General features: G+C 49.8%; 1 protein-coding gene across 3 annotated transcripts in view; it reads left to right on the top strand.

Annotated features, from left to right (window-relative positions):
- The window catches only part of Actn1 (actinin alpha 1), a 94,283-nt gene that overhangs the window by 57,641 nt on the left and 14,106 nt on the right, over positions 1-22,536 (top strand). For all 3 annotated transcript variants that reach the window (XM_058584543.1, XM_046461044.2, XM_046461043.2), the window contains exons 4-10: positions 4,904-4,990; positions 6,746-6,833; positions 7,544-7,622; positions 10,774-10,855; positions 13,567-13,652; positions 20,494-20,586; positions 21,505-21,735. In XM_058584543.1, the coding sequence (XP_058440526.1) occupies positions 4,904-4,990; positions 6,746-6,833; positions 7,544-7,622; positions 10,774-10,855; positions 13,567-13,652; positions 20,494-20,586; positions 21,505-21,735 (746 nt within the window). The remainder of the gene's footprint in view (positions 1-4,903; positions 4,991-6,745; positions 6,834-7,543; positions 7,623-10,773; positions 10,856-13,566; positions 13,653-20,493; positions 20,587-21,504; positions 21,736-22,536) is intronic.

The raw sequence follows: 22,536 nt of genomic DNA on the forward strand, positions 1-22,536 counted from the left end.
GAGAGGAAGAGTATAGTCAACGGGGCCCAGGCTCAGACCCAAAGTGCTCAACCAGGTGGGTGGGCTCCAGGACCCAACCTGAACTTCTGGTCTACCTCAGTAATGAAGGGGCAGGTCAGGTCCCAGCAGAGTGACCAGGAGCTGAGACGTGCCCTGGTGTGGACTCTGATCTTGCCACCTGTCCTGTAAAGTCCCTCCCCTGGCCGGCCCTCGTGTTCCAGTTCCCTTGACACAGGCCTAACGTGAGATGCTCTTATCTCCTCACTGCCCTCGGGAGCCAGTGTGTCCAGCTGAGGCTTCCTGGTTTGAATCATCTACTCATTTCAAGCTGAGCCCGAGGATCCTGTGGGAAGGGCTGCTCTGCCAAGGCAGGAAGCTAGCTTAGCCGCCCAGTGGGTTTGTTTTTTAATGAAATGAGGTTTGCTGCTGTAGAGTATGAAGTGAAAGGCAGTGGATGGGGTGGCCGGGAATGAGCTCTCCTGGGGCTGGCGTGGGGGATGTTGTCACTCCTCCTAATGGAGGAGCATCCGGAGCTAGGAGCAGGCCCAGTCATTTGGTGTAAGAGCTAGACTCTCTGGTCCACTCTACAGGGCAGAACCAGGCCCTGAAGGGAGACCCTATGGACAGGTAGACTCTGGACAATGTGCTTAGCCTTGGGGAATGGAATGAGTGCTCCTCATTTGGTCCCTGTCCCTGAAGGTGTCCAAATGGAGGCCAGAGGCAGAACACTTCCATAAGTCAGACAGAAGTTAGAATAGATGCCTAAGAATTCTTCTACCATTCTTTTTCTTTTTCTTTTCTTTTCTTTTTTTTTTTTTTTTTTGAGAGGGGAGACCAGTGATTGAATTCAGGGGCACTCAACCACAGAGCCACATCCCCATCCCTAGTTTGTATTTTATTTAGAGACAGGGTCTCACTGAGTTGCTTAGTGCTTAGCTTTTGCTGAGGCTGGCTTTGAACTTTCAGTCCTCCTGCCTCAGTCTCCTGAGCCGCTGGGATTACAGGCCTGTGCCCCACCGCGCCTGGCTTCTTCCACCATTCTTGATTCTAGAATGTTTGGACTTCATGAGTTTGAGTTGTGGCCTGGGTGAATGGTTGGAATTTAACCAGGGAAAGGAACCAGAGAAGGATATTTTAAGATCTTTGGGCAGAGAAAACTTGATGGTTTGGGTGCTGAAGAGTCTGAGGATGGTCTTGATGATTTAGCATCTGTCAGAATGGAGGGGGCTGTGGGTGCAAATAACAAAAGTCTTGGTCTGAAAAGTGGTGGCCCTGGGGTTCTAGTCTCTGTAACATGGGATTTCTGCAGCATGATTCACTCTGCTTTCTGAAGGTGGATAGGCGATTGCCTCCCTTTTGTGGGAAAACAGAGAAATGGAGCCTATGAGCAGCTTGGGAATGCACCCTAGACCAGGAGCCACACTTACGGGGCTGGCCGCTGCTTCTCCCACAGGGCTCGGGGAATCTCTCACTTGGTTTTCCTACAGTGCCCAGGTGTGGCTTCGGAACTCTCTGGGTGTAGCCTCCTGACATAAAGTGCCTCTGAGATGGGTCACCTCTGCTGCCCATGCACAGAGGCCTGGGAAAAGGATCTCCCTTGCTGAGGAGTGGGAAGGGGAGCCTTTGGGGAGAGTTCTGCTCTGCTGGGACATGGGACAGGAGCCAGGTGGAACTGGGCTGGAGAGGGCTCTTTAATTGAACTTACCTCACTCTGTTTATCCCTTGAACCTCTGTTTTCTGGTGAAACAACTTCTTTGGTATGAATGAGAATTCAGTAAACCAAGATCCGTGGGGGGCCTCTGAAGAAGAAGGAGAGGAGTAATTAGGACCCCCAAAGAAGCCACTGGCCCCCTGGGTGCTGGGAGTGCTGTGGGGAAGACAAAGCTGCAGGCCCTGAGCTCAAGGCCAGAGGGAGGCCAAGGTATTTGGTCTTCTAGCAGGGGGACAAAGGGGCGGAGAGTAGCGGGGGAGAGTAGGGGCGGGGAGCCAGCACTGCAGCCCCCACCCCTGGAAAGGCCCAGCTGCAGGGTTACCACTTTTTCTAAGCTTAACAAACAAAAGCCCCTCATATTTGATGAAATGGTGTCCGAAAGTTTTATTATAAAGATTTTTTCCAAGTCATTAAAAACTCATGAATGTGATGTTTAAATGGCTGCTTTAATCATCTGTTTGAGCACATCTGTGCTCCTTCCCACACCTGGGCCCTGCCCAGGAAGAGACTAAGTGTTTTGTTCTCAGGGGGCAGATGACAAGAATGTATCACCTGGGCCCACCCGCCCACTGTGGTTAGTGCCCTCTTGGTGTCCATCCAGCCATCTGATCATCAACAGATGGAGGGCTTTCTCAGTGCCTGGCACTGTACTGGGCTCCAGGTAGTGATGGACACAAAACCAGGAAAGAATCCTGACCCTGTGGAACTCGCTTTCTAGAAGGGGAGAGAACATTCATATATGTGACTGTCAGGTGGAGAAAAATGAAGCAGGGAGTAAAGTGGGCGGTCCAGGAAGGTGTCAGTGAGCTGACCTGAGGACAAACCACTGGACATCCTGGGAGGGGGAGGGGAGGGTAAGAGGCCGAGCCGCCAGACCCGGAAGGGAGGGGCGCCTCTGCCCAGTGAGGGGCGCCTTAGAGCAGAGCGATGGGCTCTGGGGATTTACTATTGTACTCTGCGCATTCACACGGTTTCCCCTTTGGGGCTGTGATAAGTAACCAAACAACAAGCTATTTAGACAGAAGCCTCACTCTGCCTGAAGTGGTCATGGGCCAGGGATAGATTCCTGGAGATAGAATTTCACTGCCCAAAAGATGAACAATTCTAAGATGCTTGCTTCTTGTGGCCAAATTATTTCCCAGCAAGTCTTTTTTTTTTTTTTTTTTTTTTAAGCCAATTTACCCATGTAGCTGTAATGTGATAACCTTGTTTGTACCAAGGCCTGTGCCTGTTTTTGAAGTTTGTTTTTTAACTTTGTTAATTTAATAGCCGAGAATATGTGTTTTATTTGTTTGAGTCCAAGTGAGATTCGAAAGATCTTATGAATTGGTTATTTGTAGTTTATGTTTTGTGATGTGTCTGTGTAATGTCTTTTACCTGTTTTATCTATTGAGAGTTGAGGCTTTTTTTTTTTTTTTTAATCAGTTTAAACTCTTTAAATGTTAGAGATGTTAAACCATTGGAAAGTGTGATTTTTTTTTTCTCTAGGACTTGAACCCAGGGGTGCTCTACCACAGAACTGCCCAATCCTTTTTATTTCTAAATTTGAGACAGGACCTTGCTAAGTTGCCCGGCTGGGGTCTAGCTTGCAATCCTCCTGCCTCAGCCCCCCCCCCCCCCCGCCAAGTAATTAGAATTACAGGCGTGCACACCATGCCCAGCAGAAAGTCCATGTTTTAAAACATCAAAGCTGGGTGACTTGGGCTCCCCTTAGTGTGTCCTGTCAAACACTCACTCTCTGTGCTACTTATTTATGAATGGTGGCATACTTTTGCTGCTCTCTCTCTAACCCAAGGCTTTGAACCTGGCATCTGGGACTCTGATAGCAGGAAGAGTCACATCCCATCCCATGTCTCAGGTGGGCCCAGCACCCTGAGGCAGACCCTCAGGGTTGCCTGCCCCTTGGAATCCACTGTGGCCAGCCAATGCTCCGAGCTCTGTGTCTTGGTGGTCATGGAACAGTGTGTGGCGTTGACCTTGCCTTTGAGGAAGGGCTGAGTTCTTAGTGGAGCTTTCTTGGTGGGAATCCACACTGTAAGTAAGGAGTTTATGGAATACAAACCCTAATGGACTTGGGCAGAGGGAATCTGGACTCCCTGAAAATGGCCCCTTTTGTGGCTCTGTTGTCTTTCCTAAAATTTAACCAAGTGTACCTCGCCTTGGGCCAGGTTATTGCACCTGTTCAGCTACCAAGACAATAATGAGCACCACGTTTAGGCTCCTGAAGACAGGGCTTCTTTATGCCTGAATGCCCTGCCTTTGGGCATGATGAGGGGGAGAAAGAGAGAAAGAAAGAACATTAATAGAATTTAAGGCATTTAAGAATCTAAAAAAATGTTACTTAGAGTAAATACAGCGGCTTATCTCTCTGAGTTGAGATCTTAAAGCTGTTGTGTGATTTATAAACAAAAATTTAATAACCTAACTAACGTCATTATAAATTTGATTTTTGAGTCATTAGATCATTCAAATGGTGGTTAGCAAAACCATGTCAAATCTGTGACTTTCTGTTGCTCTTAGTGGCTTTCTGTGTGCGGATGGTATTTTAAGAGCTGTGATTGCCCAGAGACCCCCAGCTCACAGGGCTGCTGGGACATCTGTGACAGCATAGAAACTCAAACCCTCTTTAACAGGCCAGAGGCACAGTGCAAGGGCTAAGGGCACCCCCACTTCCCTGTGGCCTTTTCTGATGCCGCATCCATTGTCTCCAAGTAGAATCACCTACATCTTCCTTGTGCCTCAAATAGACTTCTCTCCTGGCACCTTTTGTGGTCGATTGTGCTAACTTTAAAGAAAAACAAAACAAAACCTCCTATTAAGACTAGAAGAGTAGAGGCAGGGGAACTAAGGGGTGGGAGAAGGGGAGTGAAATTGACCAAATTACGTTATGTGCATGTACAAATATGTCGCAGTGAATCCCACTATTATGTATAATTATAATGCTCCCAAACCAAACCTCCTATTAGGGACTGGGGTGTAGCTCAGAAGTACAGCATGTGTTTAGCATGTGAGAGACTCTGGGTTCCATCCTCAGCACTGAATCAATAAATAAAAATGTCTTCTTTTTCCTCGAGAAGTAGGGCTCTGTGGTCTTTGATTCTTAGTGTCACATGGAGTGATCCAGGAGCTCAGGGAATGTTAATTCTGTCCTGCTACGACCTATCCTAATGTGTCCTGTTGTTCTTTCTCTAGAAATCGTGGATGGGAATGTGAAAATGACCCTGGGCATGATCTGGACCATCATCCTCCGCTTTGCCATCCAGGACATCTCTGTGGAAGGTGGGTTTCTGCCTCGTTGCCAAACTTGTGCCTCTCCCCTGCCTGTGTGTGTCTTCCTCCCTGGGATCAGCCAGGAGAACTCCCTCACCCCACCCCTACCCGCCAACACCACTACTGCAGTGACACTGGATTACAGGCTGCGTCCTGGGCTTCTTACCCATTTCTGCTTACCCATATCTGTTCTCTCTCCTAGTCTATGTTGAAAAGTATGAACTATTTGAGGTGCTGATTCCTATAGGCATGTTGGGCCAAAACTTATGGGATATAGCAAAAGCTGTCTAAGAGGAAAGTTTATAGCAGGAAGCAAGTAAATCAAAGGAATAAGCAAGCTATAGGCCTGTTGGCCCCATGGAAACACCCCACTGTGAAGATCCCAAGTCTGCTATGGGATAGTGTATTGGAAGCCCTGCCTGGCCCTTGGGTGGGAAAAGATGAGGACTTGGTTCTCCACTTTGCTCCCACAGCACCCTCTGGTGGCCACTTTTCAGAAATTCAGGGCCTGTCCTGGTCTGGGACAGTGATCTCTATCTAAACTTTTGACTCCACATTCCAGCACTTTTTGAACTTTATGTCTGATACGCATGTGTTTATTTTGCAACATTTATGCATTGCCATGCACATGATAAAACACATGCACCCAAACAAATTTTTAAAAGTGATATGGAGATAATATTTCTAAAAATATTTTTACTTCATTTTAATGGCATAGAAATCTTAAAAAAACATTTTTTTTCAAAGGAACTTCTTAATGAAAATGATGTGGATTGAGTTGCATTTTTATGCGAATCTTGGTTCCACACTAGCAGTATGAGGGTCTAAGTTCTGTGTATACAATGTTAAGGGCTAGAGTCGGTGAATTGAATCACTTGTTAATGGTAGGGGCTGTAAATCCATTTTACTGATAGCCTTCTTCATGCTTTTTATTCTTTTGAGTGGACTTTTTATTATTTCCCATTGAATCATTATTTTAATCTTGTTATATAGTCAACAAAAAAGCTTGAACTAAAAAACATTCACCTTGCCAAAATTTTGTTCTTGTTTTTGCCTGAATTATAATTTTTCTAGGTATGCTTTACCATCATTTTGAAGTCCGTTTTGTGAATCTGAAGTAAATGAGGTTGCTATGACCCATTTCACTGATACCATAACCTGCAATTCACAGGTGTGAACACAAGGGGGCAGTGTGCAGCCTCTCAGGTGTTGGGAGGTCCCTGCATCTCCTCAGATGCCTGCCTTAACTTACAGCTAGGTGACTTTTTCACGCACACAACAGCAGAGGGCAATAGCAGAGGGCAACACCGCCAATCCATGCAGTAAATACAAAGAAACCTTGTTTTTTTAGATGGAAAAAAGAAACCTGAGTAAGAATCCTCAGGCTTTCTTCTGGCCCTTCAGGCTACATGATTATGTCTGGAGGTTCCTGGTCCTTTAGATTTCCCGGACTAATCCAGTGGCTTCCAAAGTGATTGCCTGACAGGCTGCTGACTTTTCTTGTATCCCTACCACTTTGAATAATGGGAGTGGGGGAAATGCCTCTGAATGTCTCATGGCTAGCTTGCTTCCTACATCGCTCTTCTATTTCTCAAATAACTTCTCAGATTTGTCAAGGAGAGAGAAATGTTGGCCGGGGCGTCTTTCTTCCTTGGTAGCAGCAGGGTTAGAATCTAGAGGTTGCAGTGGGGCCTCCTGGAAGCCAGCGCCCCTCCCTCCCCTAGATCAGCCCATTGATTCCTCTGCTCATCCCCTTCCCCACAGAGACCTCAGCCAAGGAAGGGCTGCTCCTGTGGTGTCAGAGGAAGACGGCCCCTTACAAAAATGTCAACATCCAAAACTTCCACATCAGGTGGGTGCCAGGGGCAGGGGCTCCTGTAGAAACTGGGCTGCTTCCATCAAGACCTCGTAGGGGCTGTCGCGCAGTGGCAGAGAGCTTGCCTAGCACATGTGAGGCCCTGGGTTCACTCCACAGCATCACATAAAAATGAATAAATAAAATACAGGCATGCTGTCCATCTACAATTACAAAAAATATTAAAAAAAAATAAAAAGAAAAGAAAGACCTTATAGGCCCACTTGGTTACTCAGTCTCAGCTCTAGAACAGCTGAGGCCCTTGGGGAGGAAGTAGCTTTTCTGGGAAAGAATGTATTGCTGTCCCCTTGAATCCCTTCCCCCTCCCTGCAGGGCCTTGGACAAGGCCTTTGGTTGATATGTGTTACTAGGAATATTCCCAAGAAAAATGTCCAGGAATTCCCAATCTGGGGCTTCAGGTCAGCAGACTAGGGCCACGGACCTCCATTGGGGGAGGGATGTGTGTGACTGGTTTATCTCAACTTGCCAACCCCCGCACCAAGTCCTGACCTCAAGTTGCCTGGGATTATGGCATGAAGGGGTCTGTCTGGCCTGCTTTGTTTTGTGCTTTGAAGAATTACGTATTCATCTTGAATACAGGAGGCTCCTCTTGGTGCTCTGCCCTGGGGTAGTGCTTGATGGCCCCTGTTTGGCCACGCTCTGCAGACACCTTCTCACCAGTTTGTCCCCCTTTTCTCTCCTGGCAGCTGGAAGGATGGCCTTGGCTTTTGTGCCTTGATCCACCGACACCGGCCTGAGCTGATTGACTACGGGAAGCTGCGGAAGGTACACACTCACCTGACTTCGTGCCACCAGCCCCTGGTCCCCTGGCCTCCAGCAGCTGGGGACAAGGCTTAGGGAGGGCAAGACAGGGACTCCACTCTGAGAGCACAGGCTGAGGGATGTTGGCCCTATAGGCTAGCCAGACAGAGCCCATCTAGAGGTGAGCAGCAAACCACCCTCCCTGAATCTTGCTGCCCAAGAACCAGTATAGTGGTTAAAAGGCACTGGTTGTGACCTTGGTGAGACTTGTCATGAGCATCTTGGGAAAGGCCACCTTGGGAAAGGCCACCTCGGGAGCGCTCCTTAAGCTTCCAGTTGGTGATCTAGAATGGAATTGGAATTGGAATGTCACCTGTGCTGGAATCTCTTGGTGAGGGGGCTTAGGAATGACAGCCTTATGTTTCTCACATTCATCTCGATACCTAGAAGGCGCAGTGTTCAATAAAGACCCCACCTTGCCTGAGCCCCAGGAAAGGCCTGTGGCTAACCAGTGGCCAAGCAGGGCTTGATGTTGCCCTGGCAACTCATGGTGGTGGCTGGCCCTCTGTTCTGGGGGTGTAGGTGAGCAAGCCACTAGAGGGCTTCTGTGAGGGAGGAAAGGAGGAGATTCCTATTTTCCATTTGCCTGCAGGGCCTCAGCCCTAGGAAGGGCCTATCTACAGAAGGCCATCCATCGGCCTGGCCCTGTGTGTGGCCTTGTGCACGGCTGTACAACAGCCTTTCCCCAGCTAACCTTTTGGGGAGAAGGTGGATCCCAGCTCACTAGATCAGCTGCTTTGAAAGGGAAAGAAAATCCATTTGAGAACCCCCCCCCGCCCCTGCCTGCCTGGAAACTCTGTGCCCAAATCAAACAGGGCCAAAGTGGCAAGCCCTAGTGTCATCGATGTTTTCTTTTGAAGGCGTTATACACACCTGCTTCCTGTTGCGCTGCTGCACTTTGGTGATGGGCGTGTGTGTGCCTGTGTCCCTGTGGGGGGTGTGGGTGTCAGCAGTCAAGTGAACACACAGCCGTTGCCTGCTGTTGTATAGAGAGGGGTCTGTGCTGTCCGTGCCTCTGAAGTCCCATCCCTGTCTCAGAGGTCCCATCCATCTTGGCTCATTGGGAGTCGAGAGTGCAGGGGACATCGACTGGTACCTGGTAGTGTTCTCCCCACCCTCTGTCCCTCTCTGGGTCTGTTGATTTGCCCTTGCACATTCTTCCCTGTTTGGCCTCCCCTTCTCTTTAGCTCATCACTGAAGTCCAGCCCAAGTCCCAGCACAGAGCCAGGCCCAGGGAACAGTGAAGGCCTTCTGGAACACACAGGTGGCCAGAACCCACTGGCCCTTGGGCACTGGGGACAGAGTCCAGGGGCTCCAGCTGGGAAGCTCTTTATTTATGGCCCTGGCTATGGGAAGGCCTCTTGGCGGTCCCACATGGGGCAGCCAGGGCACACCTAAACCTGTGTGCTAGCAGCCGCCGTGCAGGCCCGGGTGGAAATGACCTTCACCGTTTGGCTGTTTTTATCATCCTGGCTGCTGTCAAATACTTTCCTAGAAGGACTCTACTTACTCTGTTTTGAGCAATTTCCTCCTGAAAACTTCCGAAGTGAACGTCTTCATCTCTTTGTTGCTTGTGATTCTCATTTGAGTAAAACAGGGAAACAGCCCTAGACTGGCAGAACCGGCCCTCTTAGATCAGTCTCAGGAAACAGCAGGGGAGTGGGGACTCTCCTCATGAAAGGTTTGGTTTTTTTCGCCCTACATTAAAGTTCTTTAAAAAAAAAAACAAAAACAAAGAAACAACTAGCCAGGTGTGGTGGCACACCCTGTGATCCCAGCAGCTCAGGAGGCTGAGGCAGGAGGATCCCGAGTTCAAAGCCAGCCTCAGCAATTTAGTGAAGCCCTAAGCAGCTAAGTGAGACCCTGTCTCTCAATAAAAAATAAAAATAGACCTGGGGATATGGCTCAGTGCTTGAATGCCCTTGAGTTCAATCACTAGGACCAAAAAAAAAAAAAAAAAAAAAGAAAGAGGCCCCCAAAATAAAACAAAACAAAGTTGTGGTAAAATAAATACGTAACATTTAAAAAAAAATATTTATAAGTGTGCAGTTCAGTGCCCTTGTATACACTCACATTGTTGTGCAAACATTACACATCCAAAACTTGTTATGTTGCAAAACTGAAATACTGTGCCCCTTCTCTCTCGCCAGCCCCTGGTGAGTTTCCGTCTCCATGAATTCAACCCTCTACATACTTCAAAAAAGTAGCATCCTATAGTGTTTTTCCTCAGCATAATGTCCTCAAGGTTCATTGTGTTGGAACATGTATCAGAATCCCCCCGCCCTTTTGAGGCTGAGTAATATTCCATGTGTGTATGAACCGTGGTCCACTTACCCATTCCTCTGTTGATGGACACTTGGCTTCCACCTTTGGGTTCTTGTGAATGATGCTTCTGAGAATGTGAGTGTGCACATATCTCACTGGGACCCTGCTTTCAATTGTTTGGGGTTGTACACACAGAAGTTGGAATTGCTGGATCATATGGTCTCACCACAAAGTGGCTGCATCTTATTCTATTCCCATCATGATGACATTACATTCCAATGCACAAGGATCCCAGTTTCTCCTCATCCTGCTCAGTTTCTTGGAAAAGTTAGCAGAGGTAGGAGTAGTTTAGAAGCTGTGGCTATCTGAAGAAACGCCAAGATTTCATGAAATAAGAACATGAAAGGGCCCCTGCTCTCCCCCTAACTAGCCACAGTTAAGATCTCCTAGCCCAACTCTTGAGTGACAGATGGAAAAACTGAGTCCTTGTCACTTACCCAGGAGTCCCTCTGGCTGGTGGCTGAAACCGGAAGCCAGGACAGCTGATACCCTGCTCCCAGCATGTACTTCTTAGCAATTCTTTCCTATCCTGACTCAGGCTACAGGCAGGTATTCTCACTTCCCTGGAAAAGAAAATGAAGCTTAAGGAGGAAAGAGACTGTTTTGAACCTCCAGCCAGTGACCCTGGTGATGAGGCCAGCCTTGTCCACCCACGGCTGTGCCCTGAGGTTGGAGCCTGGGAGGGGCTGCGGGAAGGCCCCTCTGCCCCCCAGTGTTGGTGGCCTCCCAGGGGTGGCCTGTGACTTGTCATGGCTTCCCTTATCACTGTTTCCTCCTCTTCTCCCTCTAGGATGATCCACTCACAAACCTGAACACGGCCTTCGATGTGGCAGAGAAGTATCTGGACATCCCCAAGATGCTTGATGCTGAAGGTAATAGTGTTCTCTCCCCTTTGGGGCCTCCGGTCCTTTCCAGCTGCTCCCCAGGGGCTAAGAGGGGCCCCAGCAGTCTGCAGCAGGAAGGGAGAAGGCCTGGGCCATCTGGGACCTCATTTGAGGATCCCAGGAGTTGCCTGCTTATAAGGGTTTCCATGTCTTCCTGAGGCCCAGAGGGAGAGGTACTAGTCCGGCCACCTGGGTGGGGACAGGTCCAGGGTTTAACACAAGAACATCCTGATCACAAATACGGTCCTGGGGCTGGAAACTCGGTGCTTCCTGGCCACTGCACCCAGCTTTCTGCCTCATACCATGCCCAGCAGCTCTGATGGGTGGTGGGGGGACAGAAGTTGTCAGGTGAGGGGAATCATGGGGGCCAGGGAGGCTCATGGCTGGGATCCATCTAAGTCTTCTTATCTTTGTTTCTGCCCTGGACACAATGGCCACTTTCCTTCTGGGCCTTCCCTGGGCCCATATGCTCAGACGCCATCTTGAAAGTGACTGCTTCATGTCAAGAGGTTGGAAAAGGGATGTGAAGGTTGTCCCCTTTCCCTCTGTTCCCTGCCCCCAACCACCAGTGACATTTTAAATTAAAAAAATGGTGCCGGGCACAATGGCTCACACCTGTAATCCCAGCAGCTCAGAAGGCTGAGATAAGAGGATCATGAGTTCAAAGCCAGCCTCAGCAAAAGTGAGGTGCTAAGCAATTCAGTGAGACGCTGTCACTAAATAAAATACTAAATAGGTCTGGGGATGTGGCTCAGTGGTCGAGTGCCCCTGAGTTCAATCCCCAGTACCAAAAAAAAAAAAAAGTAAAAAAGAAAGAAAAAAGTAAAAAATTTGATTAAGGGGACTGGAGTTGTGGCTCAGTGGTAGAGTGTTTGCCTAGCATGTGTGAGGCACTGGGTTCGATTCTCAGCACTGCATATACATAAATGAATAAAATAAAGGTCCATCAACAACTAAAGACATTTTTGAAAAATGTCATTAGGAAAAAATCTCAAATGTCTACAAAAACAAAGAGATTAGTATAATGAACTTCTGTATATCCATCATCCAGATATAGATTACTAAGATTTTGTCACTTTATTTTTCTCTTTTTATTTCTGTTTTCTTTATTGACATATATTGAGTCAGATCTCAGCTATTGCATAACTTCATCACTACCTCAGAATACATACCTGGAAAATATTAGTATTTTCTAAGGTAACCATAAAATAATATTCTTATTTAGCAAATTGACAATAATTTCTTGACATATCTATTATCTAGTTCATAATCAAATTTCCCTAGTTGTTTAAAAGATGTCTTTGAAGGGTTAAGGATGTAGCTCAGTGGTGGAGCACTTGCCTAGCACCCACAGAGCCTTGGGTGCAATCCCTGTACTGGAAACCAAGAGCCAAGAGTTGTTTTGTTCTAATTGGGAGGCACACAAGGGTCAGGGGTGGCATTTGGCTTTGCAGTTGGGGTGTCTCTTCTCTGCTCACTCTGTCATTCCTCCCATTGAACTTCTGGAGGTGGGGGCCTGCTGTCCTATGGAATGTTCTGTATTCCCAGGTTGTCTGTTGCTTCCTGGGGTTACGGCTTTTCTTGTTTCCCTGCCTCTTCCATTCCCATCAGCGGGAGGCCGGCTAGGTTCTGGCTGGGCATTTTGGTGAGAAGACTTTGTGGTCCTACAGGATTCTTTTTGCTTCTTATTGGAAGGGATGCCATGTGCTCATCCACTGGCTTTTCATTCATTCATTCACTCATTCATTTATTCATTTATTTGCTTGTTCTTTTTAGTTATACATGGCAGTGGAATGTATTTTGACATATTACACACATGGAGTATAACTTCTCTGAAAGAACGAACAAGGCTTGCCATCGGAGAAAATGCCTGTTTATTGAGGATCAGCTCTGCATATTTATAGAGCCAGGGGTGGTTTGACAGTTATGACAGTTTAATGGTTGAAGGGTTTGACAGTTGGCATGGGGTGCTTTCTGATTGGTGGGTAAGGATCATGTGAGTCAGCAGGTCTAGTCTGATTGGAGGATAAGGATCATGTGAGCCAGCAGGGCTAGTCTGATTGGTGGATAAGGATCATGTGAGCCAGCAGGGCTCACCATTGGACGGTTCTTCTCGGGGGATGGGGAAGTTAGTCTTTGGAGCCGGGTGGACTTCCAACATTCCCATTCTTGTGGTTGTGCAGTGATGTGGAGTTACCCTGGTGGTGTATTCATACATGAACACAGGAAAGTTATGTCCGATTCATTCTACTCTCTTTCCTACTCCCATCTCCCCTCTTTTCCCTTCATTCCACTTTTGTCTAATCTGGTGAATTTCTATTCCCTCCTACCCCACCCTTATTGTGAGTCAGCATCCACATATTAGATAGAACATTTGGCCTTTAGTTCTTTGGGATTGCCTTATTTTGCTTAGCATGATATTTTTCAGTTCCATCCATTTACCAGAAAATGCCGTGATTTCATTCTTCTTTATGGCTGAGGAATATTTCATTGTGCATATATATACCACATTTTCTTTATCCATTCATCTGTTGAAGAGCACTTAAGTTGATTCCATAGCTTAGCTTGTGAACTGAGCTGCTATAAACATTTGAGGTGGCTACATCACTAGAGTATTCTGATTTTAAGTCCTTTGGGTATTTGCCCAGGAATGGGATAACTGTCACCTGCTGGGTTTAACTCCCAATTTTTCTTGACAGACATCGTTGGAACTGCTCGGCCTGATGAGAAAGCCATCATGACTTACGTGTCCAGCTTCTACCATGCCTTCTCTGGAGCCCAGAAGGTACCTGGGGCCCCTGCTCCTTCCATGCCCAGCACACCTCATGCCGGACCCTGAGCCCTGCCCTCCTGCCCCTCCCACCTGCCTGCCCCATCCAGTGCCTGGATGGATGGCCTCGTCTCGTGGGTAGAGTTAGTCCTGGCTCTTAGGTGGCGTGTTCTCTTTGGCTTGGCTCCTCTCCCACCCTGCACCTCTGCCCTCTCCCTTCCCCTGTCCCTCTCTCTTCTTCTCCTGTTACTGAGAAAATCAAGAGCTTCTGGGACCAGCCACCTGGTGGAGGCAGGCGAGGCTGCGTGTGTGATGTCAGCCTCCTGAATGGTCCTGAGTGTGGGGAGTCGGGGTGGAGTGGGCTGCCACCCTCCAGGTCCAGCTGTGTTCTTGACAGTGCCAGGACTTCCCTTGAGGATGCAGTTCTGTCCCCAGAACCTCCACTTTGCACTCTGTGTTCCCAGACAGGATTGTGACCCTTGGGAGAAGGAGGGGAGAGAGGAGGTGGGCGGCCGTGAGCCCCTTCAAATGTCCCGGGCCAGATTTGCTCAAGGAGGCCTCAGGTGAAAGCTCAGTTGCACAGGTTCCGCACTAGGCGGGGCGGCACGATTACTGAGGTTGGATAGCAGATGTCCCTCCGCCAGGCCTCCCTTGAAGGCCGGACCCCAGAAGAAGCGGAGTTGCCCTGACCGCAGAACCCTTCTGGCTTCCGTCTGTGGGCCTGCCGGGTGCTCTGCGTGGCCCCCGAGTGGCTTGTCGTGAAATGCAGGACAGGAGGCCCTTTCTCACCCTCTGCCCGTCCCCCTCACTGATCTCCACCTGCTCATCCACCTCCTGCCCCTTTCCTTCCCACCTGTCTCTGCCTCTTGGTTCCTGTCTCGTGCTCTCTCTGTCCGACATGGCTGTTTGGGTTTGTGCTGCTGCTGCTGCTTTCTCCTCTCAATCTCTTCTCCTTCTCTGTGCAGATGTGTAGGCACGCTAAGGCTGGATGGGAAGGCCATGTGACCTAGTGTCTCATGTCACTGCCACACCTTCCCAGGTGCGCAGAAGGTGAGCTCCCCCTCGGCCTCGCCCACCCTCCCTCCGTCCTCTCTGGACACTCCGGCAGCAGGCCTGGGGCGAAGGAGGCGAGAGAAGCCCCTCCTCCCCGCAGGAGGACGGGGTGCTCCCTGAACCCCGGCCAGGACACTTGACGATGCCAGAGGAACCCTGCCTCTGCGCGGCCCCCACATCTCCCCGTGCACCGAGGCAGTGGATCCCCCAGACGGGAAGGACAATCACCCTAGCTCCTTTACCAGACCCAGCACAGTCCATGTCCCAAGAAGTGGAAGCGCTTAGCTATGGTTTCCGGCTAGTCCCTTAAATACCCAAGACCCCTTTACCTCGGTCTCTCCCTCCTTCCTTCTTGCTTAAGCAAGGTCATCTTCTCAAATTCAGCCAGCAGCAGGGCAGGGAGAAGTCTTCCTGCCTTCTCCCTGGTGAATAGGCCAGAGCCCTGCCTGATAACTCCCAACCAGACCTGCCCTGGATGGTTGTGGAGGTTGTGTACTACAGAAGAGCAGCCGGCCTGTGCCACAGACAATGGGGGTTTGAATTTTTTTTTTTAGTTGTAGATGGGCACAGTATCTTTATTTTGTGTATTTATTTTCATGTGGTGCTGCCACTGAGCCACAATCCCAGCCCGATTTGAATATTCGTGACTAAAAATTATCCTGCAGATGGCAGTAAAAAACATCTTCTAACAAAATCAGTGTGACCTTTTTCAAATAATAGTGCTTTGGGGAGGAGGCACCTTTAAAAAATCCCACAAAGTAACCAGATGGACCACCAGCAGCCTGTTCCTTACCTAGCTGGGCCCCCAAGGCCAACCTCACCACCTACTGAAGGCAGGACTGCCTGTTCCAGCCCCCTCTGGCCGGATCCTACTTGCTTTCTTTCTGTCCCACACACCTCTGTCTCCTTGACCTCCTCTGACCCTGTGCCCCCCACCCCACCTCCTAGCCAGGATTTGAGCAGCATCTCTGCTTGCTGAGGTCCGGCTCCCAACCTGGTGACCACAGAGAGAGTGCCTGGCTCGTCCCCACCGGGCTGACTCTGCAGGGCCTTTCTTTCCGTCTCTCTTCTCCTCCACCTCCTCCCGCTCCTCGGGGGTTCTGTCCTGGGCTTCATGCCTTTGACACTGGCCTTACCTGTCTCTGAAGTCTCTGTGTCCTGGCTGCTGCTGCTCGGAAGGGGCATGTGTTGTGTGTGGGGGGAGGGAGTGTGCATGTGTGTGCCGTGGGGCGGGAGCCACGGGGTGTGACATAGGCGTGTGTGGCATATGGGAGGGTGGCAGCCTGCTCTCCCTCTGCAATCCTCTATACCTCCCCTGTGCCCTCGTCCCATTTATCTACCTCTGTTGCAATCATTTCATGCTGCTTTTGTTTCCATCTGAGGACAAAGTCACAAACTAGGGGTGGTGCTCCTCTGGTGTCCTGGGTGTCCCCAGCCACTTCTGAAGCACCTACTTAGAGCTAAGCAGGCAGGGGGCAGGGGTTTTCACCTCTCCTGTGGGAAGGGGATAATGGAGGAGGAGGAGGCTCTGCCTCACGTGGCCTTGGCCTTGACTGACTATCTCAGGGGCTGGCACTGACCAGAACTCTTCCAAAACCCATGCCCACCCAGGGTTCTCTTTCCTCTCCTGCCTTTCTCTGGACAAACTGTGGATAAGGGAACTAGAAAGGCAGCAGGGGAATGCACATGTGCGTTTGCACACACACGTACCCAGCACATGTGCCCACACATGTAAGTGTGTTGATTGACTTTCCTCGTTAGGTGGGGACCAACTTCTGTCAGGCAGGCTGGTTTTGGTGCTAACTCTCTTGCTCTCCTCCACTCTGGGGATTTAGAATGGCTGGAGAGCATCTCAAGGTTTGGTTTACATAGTTTTTCCTTTGAAGTTCATGGTCTTTTAGGAACTTGTTCCTGAGAATCAGCCCTTGTAGGCAGGAGCTTGGTCTGATGCAGGTGTTTCTGGATGCTTTTCGGGATGGAGGGATCGATGGGTCCATCAGGCACATGCTCCACTGCTGTGGACTTTCTCAGGGAGGAACCCCATTCCTGCCCTTGGAGTTCATGGTCTGTCTGGGAAAGCCCTGGACACGGGGAGCCGTCGGGCCTGAGCAGTGCTCGTTCTGCTGCAGATCCGAGCAGGGGAGGTTGACTGTGGGCTTTTCCTGAGCAGCAGCACTTGACCTTGGGGCTCAGGGTGGAATCGGGGTTCCCATTGGGAAGGGGCAAACACGGGTGGAGAAAGGTGGCTGCAACTTGTGCAGGGACAGAAGCCCTAGAAAGGAGAGTGAGTTTGCCTTGTCTGGCTGCTATAGAGCGGGACTCCTGGGGGAGCCAAGGTGCAGCTGGAGAGAGGGGCTCTGCCACCCTCCAGCCAGTTCCTCTTTGGATATTTTATGTCACGTTGAGGACATTTCCTCTCTGGCCTCTACCTGCACCAGATGATTTGGTGCTGACTATGAAGGGAACCACTGTTTTGGGTTGTGAAGTTCTCCAGAGGTAACAGCTCACAGTCCTTTTAAAACTTACCTCGGATACCAAACGGAGTGTCCTGCTGTGTGTTAAGCTGGATGATAGTACAGATGGAAAGTAGGTCGCAGAAAGACATGAAAGTACAAACTGCGGAACAGGAAACACAACTTCTGGTGTCTTTTCCCTGACACTTGGAAAGCACCTTGCCTATTTCTGTGTCTTCTCTGCCCCTTGCTTATTTGTGCTTACATCATGTGATCTCATACCAATCTGTCCTCATCAGAAAGGCTGGGGCATTCTGGTTCTTTGCTTTGGGGTTCCGAGCATCCCCTCTCCTTTGGCAGGAACCAAGCTGAAGTGGGGACTTGCCTGGGTCTTCTTTTGAAACTGCTTCCATTTCTGCAATTCCCCCAGGGCATTTCTTTCCTTCCTGGGACTACCTCTCCCTCGGGCTCCTTAACTGATACAGTCTCTCTGAGATCCCTATGGTCTGGGTGTCGCTCTCCTAACCCCATGGTGCATGGGGTTCTTGCAGTGATGGGGGGAAAGCTAGAAAGTGATGACTGGGGTCATGGACGGGAGCTTCCCTGAACTCCAGGCCCAGCTGAGCCGGTGCTTCCTGGCTGACCTCTTCTTACCTCCTGGAAGGGGCTTGGTGGTAACTGAGCCTCTTAACAGTAAGTTTAGCACACACCCCCGGCACGCTCCTTTGGGCCATGAGGAAGTCGGCAGTGAGGGTGAGGGAAGCAGCAAGATTTCTTGTTTTTCTCTAAACATCAAGTGTGGGGCTCGGGTCGAGGCTCAGTGGGAGAGCGCTTGCCTTGCATGGGTGAAGCACCAGGTTCAATCCTCAGCACCACACACAATAAACAAACAAATAGATAGATAGATATACATAAATAGATAAACAATTAAATAAAAGTTATGATGTCCATCTGCAACTAAAAATATTTAAAAACAAAATCAAGTTTCAGGTTCCTGCTTCCTGGAGGCAACAGTGCTGACCTCTGAGGCAACCCAGAGATGTTTGCCCATAGACCCTCTCTAAAGAAAGCGTCCTTTGGGGCTGGGGACGTAGCTCAGTTGGTAGAGTGCTTGCCTTGCATGCAAAAGGCCCTGGGTTCAATCCCAAGAACCACAAAAAAAAGAAAGAAAAAAGGAAAGTGACCTTTGGTGTCATGTACAGTGTCCCTGTGATCCCCAGAGGCAGGACTGTGATTGTGTTGGTCCTGTTCTCAGTCATCCTCTCCTGCTGAGGCCCCCCTGGGAGGGACAGGCCAGGACACAGGCTTGGGAAAGAAGTTGGATCTTTGTGAAAAGTCCCCCAGAGGCCCACATGGGAATCTCCCCCAGACTTCATCCAAAGATGCCCCAAGTGACCCTGGGGGATGGCAAGGCTCTTGAGGCCCATGGACACATCTAAAATCCCACCAACTCAGATGCCACCCATAGCATCAGTTTGATGACGTATACGTCACAATTTAGGGCAATGGAGCCCAGGATTCAGCATCCATCAGGAGGGTAGCGAGGTGCAGGTGGGCTTCTCCTGTCAGAAATCACAACTGCAGCCGCTGCTCAGCCGTGATGGGTAGCTACCTGATCCTTTTCTGCTCATGAGGGCATTAGTGGCAGGGTCTGCGGCCACCCCACCTCCTTACGTAAATTTCAGCCTGGAATCAAACGCCTCTGCTCTTCCTGGTCCTTGCCCTCGTCCTCAGTGGAGGTGCCCTCAGTGACCTCGGGCAGTGTGCCCGCCCCAGCCAGCCTCATGGGCTTGTTTTCCATGACCCTGCTTTCTTTCTGAACCGCATCTATGCACAGGCTCCAGGCGGGGAGTTTCCCTCCTCAGGGCCTTCTGGGATTCCCCGTTATTACTCAGTGGTTCTCAAGAGGAATGACGCCAATCTGGAGTTCCACTGAGAGATGGCCATGGAAGCTCCAGGACAGGGGACAGGAGATGAGGGCCTCAGGATGACGCCTTGCCCCAGTTTCTGAAGACCTTGAAGTCTCTGTCCAAAGGACTCCTAGGTCACCCTCAAGCCATCCCCACATTTTCTTGGTAAAGTCTCAGCCCACTCTCACACCTTGCCCTGTAACATACAGTCTCTCGATTTTGCACTCGAAGGGACCTTGAGGTGATGACAGATGTATACCCCAGCACAGTCACTCACAAAGCCCGTGAGTTGTGGGCCTGCATCCTATTTGAAAAGTTCTTCACAGAAAAAGCTTCTGCGTCTTCTCCATCATTCCTGCCAGTTCTAAGAGTCCTCATTCTCAGGTTCTTCCTTCTGCCTGGCCTCAGGTAGTCTTGCTGCAGTTGAAACCCTTTTTGTTGTGTTCATCAACCAGATGTGAGGTCAAGTCTTCCTTCCCTGTAAATCAGGCATCCTTTATTGGCTGCAGGTCACCTTTCTCTATATTCCCAGGATGCATCTCTTTCTCCCCCCAGGCGTTATCTTCTCTGACTCTGGCTGTCTTCTGCCCTGTGGCCCCCAGAGGGCATGGAGTTTGCTGTCCTTCGGTGTAGAGGCAGAGTGTACAAGGACACAACTCCATCCCCAAACCTCCTAAGTGAAGTAGATCGAGGAAAGTGGGACCCTTGCTGGTGTTAGGCTGTGGAAGATGGGTCTCTGAGGGAACTCCAGGCCTATGTCTGGTTACCATTCTGTCCCCTTTCTTTCCTCTCAAGGCTGAGGCCTGTCTGTGGTGTTTGTGTGTCCAGCACTTAGCTTTCCCAGCAGTGACCGTGCTGGGTTGATCCCTTGTCCTGCCCTTATTATGCCCTTTGGTTTCCTGATGGGCCTAGGTTCTTGGGAGGTTCTGCAGGGATCCTTAGCAGAGATTCTTAGAGCTCTTCCTATTTTTCAGCTGGCATCTTCTCCCCAGACTCCCAGATTTGAATTCCCACATCTCTGAGATCCTTGCACATCCAGACTAAGGCCCTGAACCTTTGCATCCAAGGCCTCCACTTGCAATTCCAGGATGGGCGTGCATTTCTTCACCTCTCCACCTGACCTGAGTGCTTTTTGAGTGTAACTGTCATCGGATTGGTTTCTTCCCAACATGCATGTTGGGTCCCAGACTCAGATCCTTCTCTAGGACCCTGGGTCAGCCACTGAGACCATTATCCAGGCTCCCATGACCCACGAGACCTGGCCATGGGAGCTGGCAAAGAGGGTGGTGAGGAAGAGGGAGGAGGGATATGACTTCAGGACCTTGGAGGCTCCCTTCCATCCACAGGGAGCTTCAGGAGGAGGAGCATGGTCAGCACAGGTGTGTCCAGGTGCCCCTGCTGCTGGGGCCGGCTACTCATGACTCTCTGTCTTGTTGCCAGGCGGAGACAGCTGCCAATCGCATCTGCAAGGTACTGGCGGTCAACCAGGAGAACGAGCAGCTAATGGAAGACTACGAGAAGCTGGCCAGTGATGTGGGTACCCTCTGGGTTTCTCCTGACTTGGCCCCAGCAGGGTCCTTCCTGCACCTCATCATCCTGAGGGAAAAGGAGCCCCCAGAACCTATACTTCCAAATCTATCATGGAGACATAGTCCTAGGCTGGGTGTCATCCATGATCCTGACGCAGTTAGCATGGGACAGCTTGGGCTCTGCTCTGGCTCCCTCAGAAAGTAGAGAGGAGCCAGGGCTTAAATCTCTGATCCACTGTTCCAGCCAGGTTGCCATAGCCAGTCCCATGCTGGGCATTGGTTGCCTCCTCCATGTCCAGGGGAGGTCACATACTTAAACCATAAAATTCCTGTGATTATTCAGATGAGTTAATTCGTGGGATGTGCCTGGCACCCTGCAGGTGTTGCATGTACTTGCCATCATTTCTACTCCTCCTTCGTCTTCTCCACCACCATTACCTTGACTCAGGAAAAGCAAGCAGACTGTTCCCTAGGCAGCTCTCTACCCTAGAAGAGAGCTAAATCCCAGAAAATCTGGTGGCAGGGACCTCAGGTAGCAGCCTTTAGATCCTCTGTCTGTGGCATAGACAAAGAAACTGAGGCCCACTCAGTTAGTAGGACCTAGAACTAGAACTCAGGACTCTGACACTCGGCCAGCAGCCTACGGTTCCATGGTTCTTCCCCTGCAGGGTGGATAGGGTGAATGAAGCTGGCCACAAATTGACAGGTCCCAGTAGCCAGGCTTCATGCAGCCTCTGGTTCTTAAAGGGAACACCCTGGACCCTGGCCTCATGGCATGGGAATGCCCAAGGATGGTAGAAGGGAAGGACTGTGCTGTGGGGAGAGACCCTTTGCCCTGCGAAGGGAGTAAGCACTCCCACTCCCAGCATCCTTAGCCCCTCCCAGCATCCTCAGCCCCAGGGCCTCTACGCTCTCCCTCCAGCTGCTGGAGTGGATCCGCCGCACCATCCCCTGGCTGGAGAACCGGGTGCCCGAGAACACCATGCACGCCATGCAGCAGAAGCTGGAGGACTTCCGCGACTACCGGCGCCTGCACAAGCCGCCCAAGGTGCAGGAGAAGTGCCAGCTGGAGATCAACTTCAACACGCTGCAGACCAAGCTGCGCCTCAGCAACCGGCCCGCCTTCATGCCCTCCGAGGGCAGGATGGTCTCGGTGAGCAGCCGGGAGCCCCCAGCCACTTCTATTAGGGCCCATGCAGCACCGTGGGGTGGGTCGTTTTCTACCTACCCACAGTGCTCCCTTCTAGATTCCCACCCAGGCTCCAGCCCAAGCTCAGGGGACGGCTGCTTCTGCCCTGACTCAGGTCAGGTTAGCCCTTCCAGAGCCTAAGCATCCACCCCCAGACCTCCCTGGCACCACTAGCCCCCCACCGCCCCCCAAATCATTTTGTAAATAGAATGTCCTTGGAAATGTTGGACCAAGCAACAAGTTAATTGTTTTTACTTTTATGGAACTTTAATAACTTTTTTTAAAAAATGTTAATTTATTTATTAAGTAGATTTTTTAGGGTAGGATATTAAGTAAAATACAAAAAATAGAAATTATTCATGATCCCATTACCCATTATCAATGTTTTAAAAAAATCAGAATTGTTTAGTCTTTATATATGAATATGATTTTTAGGTAAATCTTAAAGCTATATATATGTATATATATATATATATATATATATATATATATATATATATATATGCCAAGAGCATGGAGGTACACGCCTATGATCCCAACAGCTTGGGAGGCTGAGGCAGGGGGATTGAAAATTCAAGACCTGCCTCAGCAACTTAGTGAGATCCTGTTTCAAAATAAAAAATAAAAAGGACTGGAGATATAACTCAGTGGTAAAGTACCCCTGGATTCAATCCTTAATACAAAACAAAATACTACAACTTTTTGATGTTGTGTGCAGTATGGAAAACTATAGCCTTCTTTTGGGTTTCAAGTCTGATTCAATAG

Source organism: Marmota monax, unplaced genomic scaffold (assembly GCF_021218885.2).
Source record: "Marmota monax isolate L192 unplaced genomic scaffold, Marmota_monax_Labrador192_F-V1.1 WCK01_AAM20220418_F8-fsc00001, whole genome shotgun sequence".
Lineage (NCBI taxonomy): Eukaryota > Metazoa > Chordata > Mammalia > Rodentia > Sciuridae > Marmota > Marmota monax.